This window comes from Lichenostomus cassidix, chromosome 1Aa (genome assembly GCF_008360975.1).
Source record: "Lichenostomus cassidix isolate B80296 chromosome 1Aa, HeHo_3.0, whole genome shotgun sequence".
Lineage (NCBI taxonomy): Eukaryota > Metazoa > Chordata > Aves > Passeriformes > Meliphagidae > Lichenostomus > Lichenostomus cassidix.
The window spans coordinates 53,814,534-53,828,802 of NC_139480.1; the positions used below are offsets into that span (position 1 = coordinate 53,814,534).

The following is a 14,269-nucleotide window of genomic DNA, read 5'->3' on the forward strand; positions in this document are numbered from 1 at the left end:
GCCTGGATTTATTGGAGTATTATGCCAGTGTGGATGCCAGCATTTGATTAGCTGTTCAAAGAGCACTTGCTCTGTAATTATTTCAAGAGGAAATTAACTCCACTGGGAGTAGCAGACTACCTGTACTACTTACAAATCTGGAAATTATGGTGCTTCTTAAACAAGTCCCAGTGGTGTGCCTGAACCTAAAAAAATACATATCATTGCATGGAACTATTTTATTTTATAGAGACCTTCTCCTTTGCTACTTGAAAACCTTAATAAAATTTTGGAAATAAAATGGGAATGTTAGGAGAGATTGTTAATGCACACTGGGATCACGGCATGATGGACTTGGAACCTGCTCTGAGGAGAGGGAAGTGAAGAACATTAAGATGATAGATGACTCCCATGGGTTATTTTATACTATACATTTTCCCCTATGTCAATGAGAGAAGGTACACTAACAGCATGTTTGTCTATCTAAAATTTGAAATGGAGGCAATTCAAACTAATTTAATTTTTACAGCTCTGAAAAGAGTTCACCCTTAGATTTCTTTACACTGTTGCTGACAGGATTAAAACCTTGTTCATGCAAGGAATGGACCTGGTATTTTGAGCCTTGTTCATGCACAGGAGAAACCAGCAAGCAAAACCATCTAGAAATAAAGGGTCAAAATTTACAGCAAGTGCTTTTTGCCTTTGCAGTAGCTGGATGATAGAGATGAGCAAGAAGTTACTCGTGGCGTTTTGTGCTTCCAGCAGGTTTTTTGCCAGGGGTTCAGGTAGAAGATGTTTGTTCTCTCTCTGCCCATACACCTGCTGCTGTAGGGAATGCTTCACCTCATGCCTAGGCATACCTCAGCTAATGCACTAATTTAAGCCAAATTTAAGCTCACTCCTTTAAGCCAAAATAGTTTGTGTCAGGTGAGGTGTGTAGGATTTTCCTTTTTTGCAGTTTATGTGCACATCCAAAGCCATGTTCTTTAAACCACGAGAGCTCAGGGAGATCTGATTGCTCAAACTTAAGCTGGGTGACATCTCTGTCTTGATCTCTGACTTGACAAATCGTCATTTGTAGCAAGAGCTACAAGATCAGAGCCTTCCTGGGAAACCATAGAGCATTTGGCATTTCCTGTAAATAATTCTTAAAGTTGGCTGTGATACCCTCTAATAAAAGTCCTTTTTTTTTTTTTTTTTTTTAATTCCTCTCCATCTCTTGTCATGTAGGTTCATAAGACTGATGTTACAGTCGTCGTGTTCTTCATCATGCCAGCAAAAACCAACAATTTCAACGTGGAAACCCTGAAAGGACAAGCAGTCCGGAAGCAGCTCTGGTAATTGCCATTCCCATCCAGGGCCTGGTGCAGTCAGTTGAGGAGAACATGCAAAAGTTTCAGCTGGAGAATAATGCTCCTTCTTCTTGCTCTGTTAAAACTGAGGATCATGGGCAACTAGAATGTATTTCAGGGATGAAAGAGATGGGAAAGATAAATAAGGTCAAATATTTCTCCTTTTAGGTTTTTTTTTTTTTGTCCTAAGTTATTTTTAGTAAACTTGCCTTGCCATTTCATTAGCAAGTAGTACTTGTTTTGCAGCAACAAAGTCAAATGTTCTAGAAAATCCAATGTTCTGAATGTCTCCTGGCTGTTTCTGGTACTCCATTTGGATGTACTATAGAGCTCCCACAAAATAAAGACTGCCTGCTAATTTATCACAGTAAGCTTCTCTGTGGGAAAAGGAAATTAATTGCACATCCTCTTTTATTGAGAAATATGGAAATTGTACTGTGTGATCCATCAGAATAACAGTTGATAACAATTGTCTGTAATTTTCTATATGGACTACAGTGAGCAGTAGTCATAACCAAGCAGTGAAACTTATAGCTATAAAGGGGAAATTGTCACAGCCCTTCTCATTTTGCAACTTTCCAAACAAAAAGGCAAAGCAGGAGCAGATTCAACCCTCACCTCACTTTACCTGCCATGTGATTCCACATAGGAAGAGACATACATTGTGAGGTAGTTCTGAACTAAGTGGTGTGGTAAAACTGAAGCTTCAAATTCATAAAGAAAATCAGTGGTGGATTATCAAGGATGAATTTTGTTTTAAAGAAGTGAAAAAAAATGCCATTGCACACAATACATTTACAGATTAATTCTCTAAGCATTGAAATGGAACTGTGCACCTTACCAGGTGGCTACAGTGGTTAAACTCTGTGGCAGAAGTAAGGAAGCTGGTGTTAAAACTAGAAACCAAACCCCACAGGACCTACCTTCCGCTTTTATGCCCATGTTTTACTGTGTTCAACCTCTTTGTGATGCCAGTTCTATATTTATGAAATTATAGAAGTCTAACCAATTTAGAGATCTGTAGATGAAAGGCGCTGTGTAAGAGAAAGATGCTATTTTTTGTGTTATCTCATTAATGCCTCCAGCAGATGATCTCTGGCTCAGTTTCTGGATATCAGTAATCAAGCTGGAGTATTTGACTAATGGATATTAAACTTCCACAAAAACAGTGACAGAAATAGTTTTAACTAAGGTCACTGAAATCATGTAGCTTTTGCCATATCTGGAAAAAAAGGCAGATATGAGAAATCTCTCTGCTGCCTAAATTATCTGTGGATAATTTAGCAACTTCTTGGAAATATTCTACCAGGTTGCCACTCTGGAAGCAGGTACCACAAATTTAGAGACTGGAATTAATTATCCATCTCTGGCTTCCTGAAAATAATGTGACTGAGCTGCCTTCACTGCCAGTGGAGAGCAACGCTTCAGTCCAAGTGATGTTTTATCCTGTGCCACTCTGGGAGTGTGATGAGTGACAGAAATCATTCTCTGACGTGGACTGTCACCCTCTGAGGGTCTGTGGTGCATCTGTGCAACTCAATTCTATATGGCTGAAGTGGAGTAACTTCAGTTATCAGAGTTTCTGAGGAGAGCTTTCTACACAAGAGCTGAAGGAATATGATGTGAGTGCAGTGAGAAACAGCCATGCTTTTGGCTTCTGCTTTGTGCTTGATATAAAGGATGCCATTTTTGAATAGAATACAACAGGTACATATTAAATACATGAATGTTAGGAAGGTTTAGATTACATGAACTATGTAAAAGCTTTTCCATATTGTGTCTCTAGTGCGTGGTTATTCCTCTGGTACTCAGTAATGCAGGCACAATAATAACAATAAATTTGTTAAATTTATTGTAATTTTGTAAAACTAAAGATATGAAATAATGCAAAAAACGCTGCTTCCAGCTGTTCTTCCCAGTGTGCTATGTGAAAAGCAAAAAAAAAAAAAGCTCTGCATCATTGTATGCAGCATTATCATGGTCATAATCTAGAGCTCTAGGATAAGCCTACCTGCTAGCAGTATTACATAATAATATCGAATGATTTTCAGGATGCCACAGAAATTAAAAACAAGAAGAGGTTGGAACTTATAAAGCAATATAGCACTTACAAGTTAATATGCATTAGCTGGCCTGGGATATAAAATCCCTCTTTTTGTCTGCTTCTGAAATAGCAGCCAAAAAGAGGGATTCTGGGTTGAATTCTAGATATTGTGCATGCCAGTCTATGAAAATATAGTCATGAGGGAACTAGTTTGCTGGAGTTTGGGTCAGTGTGGTTTGACATTTAGCTGCTCATCCAAAATTAACTCATCCACTATATGCCTGTATGGGCTGGGAGAGAGCACCTAAAAACAGGTATGTGGATTCTCAGCTTGGTAAAGTTTAGGCTTTCACTTAACAAGTTTTGTCTCAGCCCAAAGTATAATTAAAAATCAAAAAGGCGAGAAAGGTTCCATGAGGTGGAACTTTACTCACAGTGTATTTACTCAAATTTAGAGTGCATTTGCTGTTTTGACAACAGAACTCCCAGCTAGGGGCAGAATAATAAAAATGGCCCTGTGCATGCAGGACAGTGGCTCACTGGAGTTCTTTCTTAGCTAAAATACAACATTTGTCTGACACAGGCCTCATTAACAGCTCAAAACTTGGCCTGAGCTTTTAAGAAAGTTTTTTATTTTGCAGACTAATTAAGACAAACTACACTCTAGTGTAACACCTGTTTCCAAAAGTCTTCAAGTTAGGAAATAGGGCAGAAAGTGAAGGGGGAAGCTTGCTTTGAACATCCCTGTTGGTTAAACTCATATATCTTGCATCTCTCTTCTAGGTCAGGTGAAGTTGGAGATCTCTCTGTCCATTATTAATGATCATATTTCAGTACCTAGGGTCATACATTTCAGTACCTAGGCTCTTTTTCACAGCTGACATGAGCTCTACTGATCAGAGCAGAGCATTAGAAGGATTCTCTAGTGAAGCCTGCCCCTGGCTTTCCCAATGCACTCATCTGCAGATGCAGGTCAAATCCTCAGCTCTGCTGGAATCCATCAACACAGCTGCTGGCTGGAGAAAAGAACTTTGAGAACCAGACCTCTGTCTGCCTATGCATCCTTGGTTCCATCAGTGTATCAGTTTAATTTCCAAAAGTGGGAATTTCTTTTATACTGCCTTTGTCCTGGATTCTCATCTTTTATACATATATTTACTTATCTTCCTAGGGACACTGCACAGACTGTGAAAGAAAAGTTTGGAAGGAAACTCTACAATGCCCTCCTGAAGTGAGTGAATAAGTTGCTTTGCTCTGCCTTGCAGAACCACATGTTCAGGTGGCTTTACCTGTGATGTTTCTGTGCTTCTGCTCTTTGTGTAAGGAATTTTGACATCCATAGGAGGGTGTGGGAGAAAGATATGGGACCATAAACAAGATACTTGTTCAACAGGCAAATCAGAGAGCAAAAAAATTGGAAAAAAAAGTGGTGTAAAGAGTTGTCAGAGACACAGGGCATGTGTAAGTAACACAAAGGCTTATTCACTCTCAAAAATGAGCTGCCTCTGCTTTAAAAAGCACCAGAAACAAAACAATATATGTTAGTGATTTAGTCATATCATTTCAGAAGGCAGTTGGAAGTGAATAACCCAAAGCACTGATGAGAGGACTGGAACTTCAGTAAAAAACAAGCTGTGTCCAAAAAACAGGGGAAAAAAATTCTTTACTTTTTTTTTTGAAAGCTATTTGGCAGGTCAGCAAGTGTATGAGAGACACAATGTAAGGAATATGAATATAGAAGGGCTGTGAAAACAAGGGAAAAATTCATGTTGATTTCAGCAAACTTCAGATCAGACCTTGTTTGTCATTTCTTCATTTTCATTATAAAAAGGGATAACAAGTCACTTGGTAAAGTTGGTTGTGTGTTGCCTTTGCAGAGGAGAAATCCCAGACATGAACATGATTCTTGACCGAGATGACATAACCATTATGAAAAGAGCCATCTATTCAACTCAGGTCAGAAAATGTGTCATTTACATAAAGATCTAAATAATAAATGTGATGATATAAAAGGATTATGTGTGATATATAGAGATATATGTGCATTGGGAAGAGGTTTTTAGCAAATATACTTCTCATCAGTAACATTTAAAATCAGCTCTGATTGTTTTTAACGAGACCATGGCCCAAGCTAATCTTTTGGGGAGTCCATGGATATTCCTTCACTCAAATGCCGGACAGCAAAATTCCTAATTCTTTTGTTCTTCACTAAGTGTGAACTTTGAGTTGTTCCTGAAGCCTGGATTCTTCCAATTTTATTAAATATGTAAAATCAAACTCTAAGGAGATACAACATTGACTAAAAATCTTCAAAATTTCATGGTGGGCCCTTCTAATAATTAGTAGAAATAGATTTATTTCGAGGTAAATTAAACCTATTCACGTCAACAACAAAATCTGCCAGTCTTCCAGTAGCCTTGGGAAATAGCAACAGGACTCTTTGCCAAGAATTTATCTGACTTATGGATTGCCTCTTCTGTGTTCAGAGACACTGTCTGCCTCCAGTGACCACCCACAACATGATTGATGACAGCAATGACCCAATCCTCAACACCATCCGGCGCATTGGCCTTTTCAACAACCGCACAGACCGAGTGAAGGTGCGTTCTGGCCTCCTCATTTTACATACCAAATGGAATTTCTGTAAGCATTCTCAGTCTGGGTTGTTGGCATAGGGAGTGCAGTTAAATTCCTGCCTATAATTCCTGCATAGTATATTCCTAGAGTATTTCTCTCTTTCCCCCTTTCCAGGAATAACAACTTGTCACTTCACAGAGATCCTCAGGTGCTGTTTAGCCATGCTAATTTCAAGTTAGAAATCTTAGGTTAGGGAGTTGTTTTCATTGCTGACTCCTGCACTGAATGAGGAGATGCTGCTCCTGAAATCAAGGGAGTGCTATGGGTCATTTGCACCCAGATGGAAAACTCTGTCATAGATTCACTTGCTGAAAACTGGAGGTCCAAGGTTTGAGCACAAACATTTCTGGAGTATTGATTCATCTCTTAAGAGCAGCACACTGATATTCAGAATTTGCTTTAGAAGGTAACCAGGGCTTTGATCCTGAGCAGAAATAATTCCTGTTCATGCCATGCTCAGTTTTCATCACATGTTGAAACTAAATGTATGCAAATATATCCTTTCCTTACTTTCATGCTTACCCTGTCAAAACACAGCAAGGATCAGCTCCTGCTTTCACAGGTCTGCCAAAGATTTTTTGGCCTGGCAATCTCTGACATTATGATTATCTCAAACATCCATCTAGTCAAATGGTGTGGCTAGCACAGGTCTTTCCCATGAGAATTCCTTTTGTGTTTTATAAATAAAGATAAAGTTTGGATGTTATTAAAAACAGTGTCCCAAGATCTGGATGGTGCAGGCCTGGCCAATCAGACCTAGGGGGAGGTTTCTGACTGACCAATCTGGGTGACCTTTGAGAACTCTATATATATGATGAAATCAAAACAATAAAGGTCCTTTTCCTTCTTGCCACTAAAAACTGGGTTCTTTACTCTGCTAGCGGCTCAACAGCGACAAAATGGAACCTAAAATTGCAAAATCTTCCTCTTCCAAACCTTCTCTTTAAAGCCAGATCCAAAGTTTCCCTGACAATGACATGTCGCTTATTCTCAGAGCTTTGTCTTTTTAAACCCATGGCAATAGCCCAGTAAATATTTTCTGTCGCTGTTGAGCAGCTAGCAGAGTAATGAAGGCACCAGTTCTCAGTGGCAAGAAGGAATGACCTTTATTGTTTTGATTTCATCACATATATAGAGTTCTCAAAAGTCACCCAGATTGGTCAGTCAGAAGCCTTCCCCCAGGCCTGATTGGCCAGGCCTGCACTGTCCAAGTTCTGGGACACTGTTCCAAAAACATCCAAACTTTATCTTTATTTATAAAACACAAGAAAAATTCTCATGGGAAAAACCTGTGCTAGCCACAATTTTCTTATACTTTCTAGTTGCTTCTTCCTGGCTTAATATATGAACATTGACTCCAGTAAATTCTGTGATCATAATATGTAGATAGATGTAACAAAAGTAGGGGGGAAGGATGCACTGTGTACAAATGTAGTAAAAAATGCCTCAGATTTAACTGCCTTGAAGGCATTAGAGAGCAGATAAGATATAACACCACAGACATCTTCTCAGTATACGTCAAGTTTGTAAAAAACTGTCATTACCACTGAAAAATTACCTGCTGCATGAGCAGGCTTAATACCTAATGAGCTGAATGGCATCAACAAAAATTCTGTAAACTTCAAATAGACAGTAATTTTGAGAGATGTATGACATGTCCAGGTAGACACAGCTGGCATGTGAAAAATACCCTCAGCAATGCCAGTAGAATCACTGGGATCAACTAAGCTTGCAAAATGAATTTACAGCCCATTTCCTGGTTGAGAACATTCATGTATTTACTCAAGTGAGTGGAAAGTGACAATATTATTAAGAAAGGATAAAAACATATCCTGGGTATGGAATAATGGCTGGGCTATGTTCATGCAGGGAAATAAGCCCAGAGTACTTTAAAACATCTTCTCACACTTCTTCCTCCCCAGACTGATGGGGCACCATATGCAAGACACTTCTGAAGCAGTGGATGTGGGGCAGTGACCCCAAGCTCTCCAGAGTCATGCAGATAAATTAGCTTCAGTCCTGAGAGTTGTCTTTCAGTAAGATTAGGCATCCTAACCACAGGTTTGTGGTGACAGGGCTATAATATGTCTGGTTTCAAAATTCCCTCAGTTCTTGGGAGACCTGTTGAGCGTGGTGAACGTTCCTTTATTTCAGTGGATACTGTGAAGCTCAGAAGTGCTGTGTCTGCTTGAGGCCTCCTCTTAATGAGACATCCCAATAAAATCAGAGAATGGCCTGCGTTGGAGGGATTTTCAAAATCATCCAGTTCCACCTCCTGCCATGGGCAGGGACACCTTCCATTGTCCCAGGTTGCTCTGAGCCCCATCCAGCCTGGCCTTGAACACTGCCAGGGATCCAGGGGCAGCCACAGCTTCTCTGGGCACCATGTGCCAGCACCTCAGCACCCTCACAGGGAAGAACAGTTTCTTAAAATCCAATTGAAACCTCCTCTTTATCAGTGTGAAGCCATTCCCCCTTGTCCTGTCACTCCTTTGTCAATCCTTTGTACCTTTGTAGAACAGACCAAATTTTGCTAAATGCCACAGCCTTAGGCCTAATTCTCGGTGCACATCTCCTTGTTGAATAAGGATAAAGCTGAATACCTGCCCAGAAACAAAAGGCTTCATTTTCAGTTCTACTTCCAGGACAAGAATGCAGAGGCAGGAGACATTTTAGTGGGGGAAGTGGGTTAGGTGAGAGATGGATGGTCAAAGGAGGTGTTGTCCAGACACTTAGAGAAAGCCCAAGGTGAATAAATTGCCTAAGCTTACTGATAATTAAAATATATCAATGATGGTTTTCTCTCCCCTCTAACACAAATTTTGCATATCCAGGTGATCCTACATCCAGAGTTTCTTTCTTCAACCAGCCCATTGCTGCCCTTGGACTATGAGGAGTTTGTTAGAGGCTGCCACCTTGGTGTATTCCCATCTTACTATGAACCCTGGGGTTACACTCCAGGTAGGAATTCTGTACCCTTAGCTAGTGTGGAAAGATGAACACCCATTCTGTTAAGGCAAAAAAGGCTTTGGAGCCAGTTTCTTCTGGAGTACTGAAAAAAGCCTTTAGGCTCTGTTTCCTCTGCCATGCAAGGTCTTACTGCTGGCAAAATTTGGGGGCCAGCTAGTTGTCACTCACTAGATTTACTGATTGATAACTATTCTCACTGGTCCCTGTGCTGGACTCTTTCTCATACCAATGTGTGATCTTTTGATTTTCTGTGGCTTTAGAACACGAAATAATTTTTAAAACTTATTCCTTCACTTGGTTCAAGGGTTTTAAAAGAAGGTGTGCAGGAATGTGCATATTGAAAAAAGCAGGGCAAGAAATCTGATGCTACCAGCTGACATAGTTCAGTGGATTTAATTCAAAATAACAAGTTTGAGAGAATTATGTAATACCAAAACTGAGTTATTTGCCAGAAATACATGCATTGTTAGTGAATCTCCTTGAATTTACTGGAAATTTCTAAAAATGCAGAGAGCTTGTAGATTCTGACTTAAAATATGCTCTTTATTGATATCCATTTAAGTCTCTCAGAAACAAAAAGTGCTTTTTAAAGGTAGATTTTACTGGTTTATAGACACCAATTTAATTGTCATATGAATGACGGCCATGTAGATGGCTTTGCACTTTTCTAGGACTATTTACTGGATCTGCATGTTGGTTTAGGTTAGGCTTAGCAAAACCTCTTTAAGAAGGGTAAGCATTTATCCTTACTCTTAGCTATGACAGAAATAATACAAAAAATGCATACATTTTCTGATTTTATAAAACCAGCTCCACATCTACTATGAATGCAATCCTGAGTTAATGATGGAGTTTGTTGTTTTGGCATGGGCTTTTTGTTTCGAGTTTTTTTCCTTGCTATAGAGACCTGTTTGCAAACAATGAATATATACATTTTATTAAAAAAAAGTTTTAAATGCTCCTGCTCCTAAGAGTTTTGGTTTTGTAAGGGGTTGTGAACAACTAATGAACATGGTGTACCTCAGTCTCCAATTTAAAATCCAAACAGTCCATACCACATATTGGGGTTCTCTGTTTCAAAACTGCACTCCCAGAAAGTTTTCAGATATGTTTGCAAACACAGTGTGAATTTTGTGTTGAAAATTTCTTTTTATCTTTTTTCCCCCCCCATCAGAATCCACAACAAAGCATTATTATAGTTTTCACTTGACATTTTCAGAGCAGCTCTAGTGTTATGGGACTTTTTGTCTGCCTGTTTCTTTTTCTTTTTTTCTCTCAAGGTAAAACCATTGCAGGTACATTGCCCTGAAACCCTTTTTGCCTATTTCTTTCTGCAGCTGAGTGTACTGTGATGGGCATTCCCAGTGTAACCACAAACCTCTCTGGATTTGGCTGTTTCATGCAGGAACATGTTGCTGACCCAGCAGCTTATGGTAAAAAATTTAACGGTGTATCAAAATATCGCCTCTGAGTTAAGAAAGCAAAAAGCACAGCAACCATGCTGTTACTCCTCAATTTTGTGTTTCTCTAGGACAAGGGAATTCATTGGGGGAATTTATTCAGAGCTCTGAATAGCTTGTTAAGTTGGACAAGTGATTTCAGCTTTCATATTTACCAAAACCCTTTCCAGGTTATTTCTCTTTTGTCTCCCTTTAACTTTTTGTCTGCTCTATCCTTCCAAACTCATCACTGCTTGTATCAGCCAGGAGTGTCCCAGCACTTTGTAAAGGAAAGTGCCTCTTGGTAGCATTAGAGCCTTTGAAAGAAGCAGGGAAAGTCTGCTTCTTTTGGGTTACTTTGGGACTTTGAGACCAGTGAAGCATGTCCCTCACCAAACAGTAAACTACCATGTACAATTAAAAAAAATTAAAAATTAAAAAAAAAAAGAGCTGTGGAAATACAAGGAATCTACTTCAAATAAGGATCTGCTCAGGAAGGTTTATACAGGAAGGTTTATTAATGGTTCATGCCTGGATTGTGGTGAGGGGGAAGAAAGCCAGTCCCTGGTATGTCAAGACAATTCTGCCTCTTGAGTCATCCTCTGCCTCAGCAGATCCTTCTGTTAGGGCTGATTGTCCCTGATTTCCAGCTGATGTGGTTGTCACTGAAGCCATGGCCTCCTGGAGGTACAGGGGGAGGCACAGTCCTGACTGTGCTTTTCTCCATAATTAGCCAGGGCTAACAGGATGCCCCATCCCTGGCAGTGTCCAAGGCCAGGCTGGATGGGGCTTGGAGCAACCTGGGATAGTGGAAGGTGTCCCTGCCCATGGCTGGAGGTTGGAATGAGATGATCTTTAAGGTCCTTTCCAACCCAGGCTATTCTATAATTCTGTGATTCTGTGAATATTGAACCTGTGCCCAAACTGGGGCCCCTTTCCAAGTGTCTCAGCTTGTTTTCACAGTTAGGCAGTGACAGCTCCTCCCTGGTGCCAGCTTTGCCTGACCTAGGGGCAAGGGGTAGAGCCAGGTACAAAATACAGATACACCTGCCTGGGTGGACATGTCTTTGAGACCCTTTAGAGACACAGAGCACAGGTCACTAGCTCTTATCTGCCAAAACATTGATGTGAGTTGACATAAATTATTGTGCTGGCACCAGGAACTTCATTAAGGTAGTTGTGTATCTGTCATGTCCATTAAGAGGGCTGCTAGGTCTGGTATCCTCTTCTTCCTAGCACCCTGGTATAAGGAAGGTGGCAAAAAATAAAGTATTAATCTCAACAAACTACGTAGAGGCAAAGCTTACCTCTGCCCTCTCTGTGCCAGAATTGTCTGTTGAATGAGGTATGTGAGTTAGCTGTCTCTATGGAAACACTTGTATTTCTACAGAAAACACAGCCTCTCTCCTACAGCCTGGTTCTGGCCATCCACACTTGTGAATTCTACAGCAAACTAGGAAAACACTAGATAATAACTTCTCCTTTAAGAAGTCAGTATTTTAAAAATTATGGGAGGTAAAAATGATATGTCTTTATCCAGAAACTCAAACCCTTTTGGACATACTTACACAGCAACAGCAAAGCCTCTGAGTTGTAAAGAATTTACTGAATTTCAGCCTGAAAGGTAAAGAAAATTAAAATTAAAAAGCATATTCTTCTGCATCTCTCCATTCCATCAGAATGGTAACAAATGTTCCAGTTACAGCTGCATTTTAACATTAAAAAGGATATACTGCGTATAATGTTTGTAAGGCCACATGGCAGAAGGTAGATTGGAAGTGTAAGAGGTCAGATCCCATCTCCAGCCCCACTCATCTCCCCCTTGCTCGTGTCCCCCAGGGATCTACATCGTGGACAGGAGGTTCCGCTCGCCGGACGAGTCGTGCAACCAGCTGACCCAGTTCCTGTACAGCTTCTGCCAGCAGAACCGGCGCCAGAGGATCATCCAGAGGAACCGCACCGAGCGCCTCTCCGACCTCCTGGACTGGAGATACCTGGGCAGGGTGGGTGTTCCAAACTCCAGCCTCATGGGCCTAGCTGGCAGCCTGCTGCACCGTGCTGCCATGCAAGGAGAGACATGGCTGAATAGGTTAGAGCAAAATGCAGTCATACCGAGCTTTTTCTGGTGCTAAAGATGATGTGAAAAGCTGGTGTCACTGGCAACACTTACACCGAGGAGGATTTGTGCTCCAGAGTCATCTAGACACTTTCAAAAATTCTTCCCATCCTTCATGAAATGTTGCTGGGCCCTGTGGCTCCTCAACACTCCTAAACTACCTCTGGGCCTTAAATGCAAAGTAGTGTTTTTAATTTGACACAGAAATCACTGCAGTACCACCTACTAAGAAGCCAGTAGCAAAGCAGTTCTCAAGCCCACTGGACTGAAGAAGTGGATGCACATATATCAGTTTTGTATTTATTTTGGGCCTTTTCCTGCTCTGATACCTGTGTGAGAACCTTAGTATTTGTATGGTTCCCAACACAGCATAAGACCTGGATATAACAAGCTATTTTTTCCGTGCATGTGCTGCAAACTCAGGAATATAGTGGATCTATAAATATTTTTTTCAAATTCTGAAATAGCAGCTATGAGTAAACTCATAAATGTTACTTCTCTGTAAATATTTTTGTCAAATTCCTAAATACCAGGCATCAGCAAACTCATAAATGTTACTTCTCTGTCACTGTTACACATGCTTCTGTGCAGTCCAAAGTGACTTTGGATGAGCCTAAAGCTTATGTGTATTACATATGCACATTTAAAGATGTAAATTTTCCTGATTAAAAAAAACCCAGTTCTTTCTTGAGGGGTAAAGAATACCTGTCACTCAATAGCAACTACACTGACCAAGACAAGCCTTAGTTTCCATCTTAATACATCTTACAGGAACCTTATTCAGGTTCTGTTCCAGACTTCTTTGGTGTGAATATGTCATGAATGGCTTATCGCTTCACAGCACTGTGTTCATTACAAGCAGTGATATCAGCTGGATTCTGCTTATCTGAAAACATGTTGAGCCTTTGTTCAGTACCATCTTTTAGAAGATACTCATTTTATGTTCCTTTCCCTCCCTCCTGGCTTAAATCTACCCAAGATTTCTGACTTGTAAAAGCTTCTCTGTTTTGTTGCAGTATTACATGCATGCCAGACACTTGGCCCTCAGCAGAGCATTCCCAGATAAATTTGAGATGGAACCAAGTGCTCCACCAAAGGTAAAGTCTGCTTTTGGAGATGACTTCATCTTTATTTTAACTGCTTTACAAAGAGAGAGAGGAAGTGTGTGTGTGTGTGTGTGTTTCACACAAAGAGGGGGAAGAGAGTTAGCAAGTTCAGGGTTAATTAAAGGGAAGTAGGAACTCCTAGTTAAAAGCTTAGCAAGTTATAGACCCAGTCTCCAGTCAGGAGTGTGCAGTTTTGGGCTAGGATAGAGTCAATTTTCCTCTGAGTAGCTGGGCTGTGTTTAGGATTTGTGCTGAAAGCAGTGCTGATAACACAGGAGTGCTTTCATTCTTGCTGAACAGGGCTTGCACAGAGCCAAGGCCTTTTCTGCTCCTCACCCACCCCACCAGTGAGAGGCTGGGGCTGCACAGGGAGGGGACACAGCTGAGACAGTTGACCCCAACTGACCAAAGGGACATTTCAGACCCTTTGGCGTCACACTCAGCATATAAAGCTGGGGGAAGAAGGAGGAAGGGGAGATGTTTGGAGCACTGGTGTTTGTCTTTTCAAGTCACTGTTGTGTGTGATAGGGTCCTGCTCTCCTGAGGAGGGCTGAACCCCTGCCTGCCCGCGGGAAGTGGGGAATGAATTCCTTGTTTTGCTTTGCTTGTGTGCACAGCTTTTGCTT

General features: G+C 40.7%; 1 protein-coding gene across 2 annotated transcripts in view; it reads left to right on the top strand.

Annotated features, from left to right (window-relative positions):
- GYS2 (glycogen synthase 2) overlaps positions 1-14,269 on the top strand; it is a 43,551-nt gene that overhangs the window by 27,387 nt on the left and 1,895 nt on the right. For both annotated transcript variants that reach the window (XM_085049046.1, XM_085049047.1), the window contains 8 exons: positions 1,210-1,316; positions 4,547-4,606; positions 5,253-5,331; positions 5,862-5,975; positions 8,847-8,973; positions 10,320-10,415; positions 12,261-12,424; positions 13,554-13,634. In XM_085049046.1, the coding sequence (XP_084905172.1) occupies positions 1,210-1,316; positions 4,547-4,606; positions 5,253-5,331; positions 5,862-5,975; positions 8,847-8,973; positions 10,320-10,415; positions 12,261-12,424; positions 13,554-13,634 (828 nt within the window). The remainder of the gene's footprint in view (positions 1-1,209; positions 1,317-4,546; positions 4,607-5,252; positions 5,332-5,861; positions 5,976-8,846; positions 8,974-10,319; positions 10,416-12,260; positions 12,425-13,553; positions 13,635-14,269) is intronic.